A 7,449-nucleotide genomic window follows, 5' to 3' on the forward strand; every position below is an offset into this window, starting at 1 on the left:
GGGAAACGAGGCCTCTCCCAAAATATTGGTGGGAGGCACTGCATGTCCTAAATTGACAAAAACTTTGCAAAAAATTCACATGGCAGCCCAAGGACTTGTGCTGGAAGATTTCCCCCCACTATTACCATTCCATTAAACGCTAATACGGTGATCCAGCAGATCAGTCAGAAGTCCGGATAAAATTGATTTGTGTTCTCACGACGGTTCTATCAAATGAGTCCTCTCATGTTAATGTTGAATGAAATGTTAATTTTCGCTGCTGAAAAGCATACATTGTAAAATGTCGTTAATTATGACATTTGACAGTCAGCATCATCTCCATTAATTGGCTTCCTCTGAAGAATGGCACGGCCTTCATTTTCCTGCGTTCAGCGAGTGGCCCTAAGTTCGCTCACAAATACAAATCCTGCGGGGAGATATTGCCGTAAGGTATAATTAGTCCGACGCTCTAATTATTAGTTGGAAATGAATTGGTTGGACGCTCTTCGGATAAAGTGTATGTTACAGTTAGCAAATATTGACATAGTCGTTGTTGGAAAGTCAACTGCGTCTACATTTTTGGCATTTAAACCGAGTGCCCTGTATAAAAAATGTCGTAGGTATTTAATGAGAAGGGAATTTACCCTTTACAACCGGAGGTAAATGATGCTTAGATGGCTAAATGACTAATTCCTCAACCAAAATAGTTTAATGATTAACGTGATTTGCTGTAAAATTGTTGCCGAATAACCAATGTAGCCACTGTTGTTACCTTAAATCATCATGTTTGTTTACCTGTTATAACCAGAACAGTAATCACATATCATTATTTTGCCTTACAGGTTTTGGCATGACCACCCCAGCCACCATTGCAGGGAAGATTTTTCTTATATTCTACGGCTTAATTGGATGTGCGGCCACCATCTTGTTCTTTAACCTCTTCCTGGAACGCCTGATCACGGTCATCGCCTTTGTCATGAAGTCGTTTCACGAGAGGCAGCTGAGGAGGAAGGAAGGCATGCCTCCCGAAACGCGTCGGGGCTCTGGTAACTCGGAGGTGGACAGTCTAGCTGGATGGAAACCATCCGTATATTACGTAATGCTCATTTTGTGCATGGCGTCCATTGTCATATCTTGCTGTGCCTCTGCCATGTACTCTCCCATCGAAGGATGGAGCTACTTCGATTCTCTTTACTTTTGCTTTGTTGCCTTCAGTACTATCGGCTTCGGTGACATGGTCAGTAGTCAAAAAGCCAAATATGAAAACCAAGGATTTTATCGTTGTGGCAATTTTATCTTTATTTTTATGGGGGTTTGCTGTATATATTCCTTATTTAACGTTATCTCGATAGTCATCAAACAGTGCGTTAATTGGATATTAAAGAAACTAGAATGCCGATGTTGCCAAAGATGCCAAAGAAAATTATTTAGGCCTAAAAGGAATGTGGTCATGCCTGGCAATGTTCGAACTAGACGGAACATTTCTATTGAAACGGATGCCGTTTATGAGAGCGAAACGGATGGCAGGAGAATGTCGGGGGAGATGATCTCTATGAAAGACTTCTTGGCCTCCAACAAAGTCTCACTGGCCATCATGCAGAAGCAACTCTCAGAGACGGCTAATGGTTGTCCGAGGCAAATCGGCACAAGTTCCCGGCACAATGGCTTCTCAGGTGGTGTGGGGGCATTAGCAATTATGAATAATAGACTGGCAGAGACCAGTGTGGACAGGTGAATATTCTGGCTTGAAATACAATGGAGGAATTGGGATGATCGAGACTGAGTTTATTATAACGGTAACGGTTCTGATTGATCCAGGACATGGTATACCTAGTAGGAGTAAGTCACATTCAACCCACCTTGCTTTGTATTGTTGGTGATGGTTACTTATCCAAATATCTTTATCAGCTTTAATAATTGCTAGGAAGATTCTCCAATATTTATAATTAAATACCATAATCTATACCCCTGACAATCATTAAATCTGAGTCAGATACTTAGATAACCAGTAAAATGTCTTCAACATTACAAATCAAGTCCAACTGAATGTGACCAATGACTCAACATACATACATGGAGGATAGAATACAGAGGATGGGAAAATCATCAAGGTATATACCAGAAAATTATTTTTACTACAGTAAAGACCTCATTTTGTAAATGTTAATTTCCTCCAAAAATATAATTCAGTTTTACATGGTATCTATGAAGTTGAATAATGTGCCAACTTTAAGGATATCCAGTGGCAAGATCTAAAAATGTTCAGTTCCCTCCAATTCATCATACCTAACTGTCATACCCAAATCCCCAGCACCACTGTCTCCAATGAGCTTTTCATAATTAAAATGAAAGCTTTAATTTCCCTGAAATTTTGGCAAAAAATGAAAATTTTAGCAAAATTTTGCCATTTGGGCAAGGTGTGTTGGTGATGCATTGGGAAAGATCAAAATGATTGTGGTTGATGGTTTTTAGGGGTGCAGACGGCTTTAAATGGCTGCTATAGATCACAGAGGGGAAAGTACATAAATCTGGAATCTAACACAATGGCTTCACCTTTTATGTTATCCAATTCCTTGGTCCCATTGTGTCCAATTTTCTTCATACACCATCAAGTAATTGTAACTTTCTCTTTTGTTCTCTTTGGCAAATGTTGTCTAAAAGCTAGGGAGTCATCAAACCAAATTTCTAAATATCTCCCATTACTCACCAGCAAAAAATGATAGCCGTCCTCCAGTCATTGTTTTCTACCGAGCAATGCCTATGTCTGTGAAAGATCTTTTTTATAGTGGATTTTAGTTGGTCACATTTAACTAGATTTGTACTGTAATATTGAATACATTTTGCTTCTTATTCAGGCGTCTTCCTCAGGTACATTGACCAGGTCAGGTACATATCTTAGAATTCACAGCCACACAAGTGGTTCCATCACCTTCGTAGATTCAAAAACTTTCACCACTCCCAATATGCTCTTTGACAATTCTTACCTTGACATATTCCATAATGGCTGGCACGAGGTGGTTTGGAATTCTGAGATATGTTCCCAACACTCATAGGAACCAAGAAAAATGCTTGGATGAGAATAAAATGATGAAAACTTTTTATCATTACAAAACAAATCCACACAAATGAGATCAACTGGTAATAGATAGTCAAAGTTTATACAATGAAGACCAATGAAGGGGGTGCAGCAACCTCTCAATCTACACTTTGTGGCTTTTCAGCTTTAGGGTGGTTGGTCAAAAACCCAAAGCCGATAGGAAAAGAAGGAAAAACAGGTGAATGTATCAGCACTCCTGGATTCCCACAGATGAACTTACCTGTGGGTTAGCTAGGCACATAGACAATCGCACTGCAATGCAACTCCATCCCTCTATGTGTGCAGACACTAAGAAGAGAATAAAATAAGCTATAAAGATAATTTTTACAGCATTTTTTATAAATCAGCAGGATTGGAAATTATTAATTTTCAAATAGAAATGAAAAGAAATGAACAATTAATCTAAATTCAAGTCTAAAACCCAAAGACAAAAATGAAATATGTTTCTGTTTGCTGTTCCTTAGATGTGAGGGTGCATTAGGGTTTTTTTGGGCCATTCTTTTATTTTCACCTGATGATCCAGCCAGGGCATTTCTTCTGCCTCTTGGTGGCTACACTCACTCCTCCATTGTATCCATTGGGCATCCATGGTTGTCTACCAGAATGGACTGCCAATATGGCACCTCAGGGTCAGGGAAAGATTTGCATTGCAGTAACCCTCCCAAATATTGTACACATTACTGCAGAAGGGGACAGCACTGATTTTACAACCAGTGTAGGGCCCCATCAGTGCAGGACAAATGTGTGATTGGGCCCCTAGACTGATGCCTTTGTTTATTGAGCCCAAAGTGCACAGTTAGAATGACCAAGCCATGAATTCTTTACATAACCGCTGTAACAGAGAAGCCATGAATTACTAATCCTACAAAGGTCTAGTCTACACACACAGGAAGATTTGGCCAATTCTAACTTCATTCTTTGAGCCTTTGGCACTGCACCAATGGATGAGATGGGTACGTTTGGTAGGGATATCTGGTGCCAACTGCAAAATTAGAGATTCACTGCATTGAAAACTGATATTTGATTTACACAAAGGGTGGTCTCAATCGGGATTTTATATCTGTTTGGGGCTCCAGTAGAGAGATTTCCATAGATTTCAGCATTATAAAACTCACATCCACCCCCTTATGGAATGCTTTACATCTGGAGTTCCTGAAGTTTTTACCCTTAGGACCCAAATTAGAAAAATTAATATTAACAACCGGCAGGTGCACAGCCAGAAGCGTTATTATCTTGGCTTTCTGTGTGCTTGGAGACGGTTAAAGTGACCAAAGAAGGTTTGCAGGGGTGCAATGGTCAACAGAGGGTGTTACAGGGGGTGCAGAGGTGATCAATGGTGGCGGAAGGGGGTGCAGAGAAATGCAAAGATGACCAGTGGAAATGGGTAGCAGCAGCAACTCACTCTAAACCAGTCCACAACCCATAAAAAACACTACTTTATTTAAAAAAATGAAACAAATTTCAGCAACAAGATTGAACCTCCATATTAGTAGATAGGTAGAGCTGGAGACTGGGGTGCAGTGATATATAAAGCAACCACTACGTCCAATCATTTATCAGCTTTGAGTGGTCTGGCCCTTTAATTGATTACAATGTAACCAATGCAGGTTGCTTTTGTATTGAGTTGCATCTGAAGCCAAATCTATATTTCTAGTTTTATACAGAGCAGGAAATGGTCAGAACTCCTAAAATTTAGGAATTACCATTTTTTCTGTAAAATCCAAGACCATTAGCAGCAGCCTCAGTTTTCACTGTGCCATACCGTACCCCGTATATTGCATTTTAATCTCTCTCCCTGTATTTAGTTGAAAGGAATCCTTCTCGTTTTCTTTTACATCGTGCCAACTTACAATCTACCCCATGTAATGGGAAGAAAGAGGGAGCTTGTGACAATCATTTCCAAACCACCAGCAAAGGTCTTACCTGGGGTAGGTGGGTTGTTCCGGGGTCCGGCCTATCCTTTTTCTAGGAGCCGGTGTCATCAGGCATTAATCTTTATTTTTCATGAAATAGATTACAGATCAAATATTCGTATTTGAAATCTCTTATGTTCTTTCAGCACAGAAATGAGAGTGTAACTTCTCTCCAAATGTGCTATTACCAGGCGGGGGGGTGTGCGATGTGTAAATAATATGTAAAGTGATTCTATCAAACAAGATACAGGAGATTGAAGTGTCAGCAGCAATCAAAGTGCAAATCACATTCACTTCATCCATGCTGCCATTGTTCATCAGTCAGCACGGGGAAGGTAATAAAATCACTGACTTTTTAGCATAAAGTTGTGTATTTGGATTCTTGGGATATATGACATTTCCTGGACAGTGGAGATACATTTTAAGAAGGGGTGAAGGTGCATTTATGCCTAAAAGTCTTACAGGGGTCCCCAGTATGCAGCGGTGCCTACCAAACGGGGTGCAAGGAAGGACAGATGAACTATCAATGGGGTTCTGGGCATTCAGGGCTCAGAGGGGGAGGCTGACTTATCTGATCCAATTCTACAGAAGAATAAATGTAGCGCAAATTGCTGATAAATGTAATTGCTAGGAGAGAAAGAACACACAGATCATGTGAATCATTCACCTGAGAAGACAGCAGCAGGTTGCATTATCAGAAGAAGGCAAGCCAGTGGGGGCAGTAGGGTTATGTTTAGGAGGCAGGCTGGAGGAGGCAGTAGGGTGCATTATGGGTAGGAGGCAGGCTGGTGGAGGCAGTAGGGTGCATTATGGGTAGGAGGCAGGCTGGAGGAGGCAGTAGGGTGCATAATGGGTAGGAGGCAGGCTGGAGGAGGCAGTAGGGTGCATTATGGGTAGGAGGCAGGCTGGAGGAGGCAGTAGGGTGCATTATGGGTAGGAGGCAGCACCAGGCCAATGAGATCATGCACATGGAGGACCTCCAACATCCATGGTAGAGAGAACTTTCCCAAGACTTGGTTTGCTGAATTAAATTTCTCCAAGCGCCACCAGGACCCGGAGTGAAAGTCACATGACCTTGAAGAAAGTCCCTGCAGAAGATCCTTTTATGAGTAAGTTTATTATGATTTCACTGGATAAGGCAACAACTGTTACAAGCACCACTTACCCCAACCTTTCCTCCTTTTTGGGTTCCCACATTGGAATTTTATTGGTAATGGAAATAGGCTCAATATTATATCTGTGATTTATATTTCCCCCCTTTGCTTTATTCTGGAATGAATGGGTTAAATGGAAGCCCCGCATTCACATATTTGGGTTCTCCAGTGTAATTCAGTTTACTAAACCCAGACTTTACTCACATTGTATTTCTTATTCATTGCGGATCCTGATAAATGTATACATTCCATACATTTGTGTTCTTGTACAGCTATATATCTGACTGATTCGTTACTTATGGTTCATCCATTTATTTCTTAGAATTTGTTATACTTTTTATTAATAAAGAATGTGGAAAAAAATAATAAGTTGCCATTTCCACCAGGAGCCCTCAGCTTTGTCCACATCTAAATACTTTTGGCTATATTAATATAATAGGTTTGAATCCATGCCAGGATGCTATCTGCATGGAGTTTGCAGGTTCTCCCCGTGTCTGCGTGGGTTTCCTCCGGGTACTCCGGTTTCCTCCCACATCCCAAAAACATGCAGTAAGGTTAACTGGCTTCCCCCTAAAATTGACCTTAGAATACATTAATGACATATGACTATGGTAGGGACATTAGATTGTGAGCTCCTTTGAGGGACAGTTAGTGACACAACTATTGACTTTGTACAGCGCTACGTAATATGATGGTGCTATATAAATACTGTGTAATAATAATATTATATATGTATTGGGTTATGGGTTCTGGTATATTTCCTCCATCACATCAGTTGCAGGTTTGGTAGAAGCTGTTCCAGGGTCCTTGGCCCTGGAATGAAAGGGAAGGTTGGTTAGTTGGGCTTTTCCATTCCACCCCAGAACCCAAGGATGAAGTCTCAGCCAGACAACCTGGTGTGCTAAGGCAGGTGGGGCTGTACAGTCCCAGGGAGTTCTGGGAGAAGGTGTGTTACCTGAGTAGAGGTGAGTGCTCAGGTGTGATAATGGCTGTCAGAGGTTGGAGCAAAGACTCTGGAAATAGCAGAAAGCAAACCATTGCAAGCTACAATCCCCCAGTTTGTTTCCATATTGTGAGTACCTTTTACAAGTTTTTAAAAATTTGTTTTGTTAAAAGCAAAGTTTTTATGTTCTTGTTTGCTGGAAAATTCTATTTTTGCTTGAACAAAAGGCATTTTGTTTGGACTGTACAGCTATATCCTGTGTAATGCTCCGATTCCCCCCAAACAGGCAGATCTGGTGCCAATTTTGTGTTAAATTGACTGATCCGAACTATAAATTGTCCATCAGACTGGTCAGCAATTTTA

At 40.8% G+C, this 7,449-nt stretch overlaps 1 protein-coding gene across 1 annotated transcript in view; it reads left to right on the plus strand.

Annotated features, from left to right (window-relative positions):
• The window catches only part of KCNK13 (potassium two pore domain channel subfamily K member 13), a 48,904-nt gene extending 42,979 nt beyond the window's left edge, over window positions 1-5,925 (plus strand). Inside the window, exon 2 of the mRNA XM_072428368.1 lies at window positions 822-5,925. Coding sequence (XP_072284469.1) covers window positions 822-1,714 — 893 coding nt within the window. The 3' untranslated portion in view covers window positions 1,715-5,925. The remainder of the gene's footprint in view (window positions 1-821) is intronic.
• Window positions 5,926-7,449: the final 1,524 nt, after the last annotated feature.

Source organism: Pyxicephalus adspersus, chromosome 12 (genome assembly GCF_032062135.1).
Source record: "Pyxicephalus adspersus chromosome 12, UCB_Pads_2.0, whole genome shotgun sequence".
In the NCBI taxonomy this organism is placed as follows: Eukaryota; Metazoa; Chordata; class Amphibia; order Anura; family Pyxicephalidae; genus Pyxicephalus; species Pyxicephalus adspersus.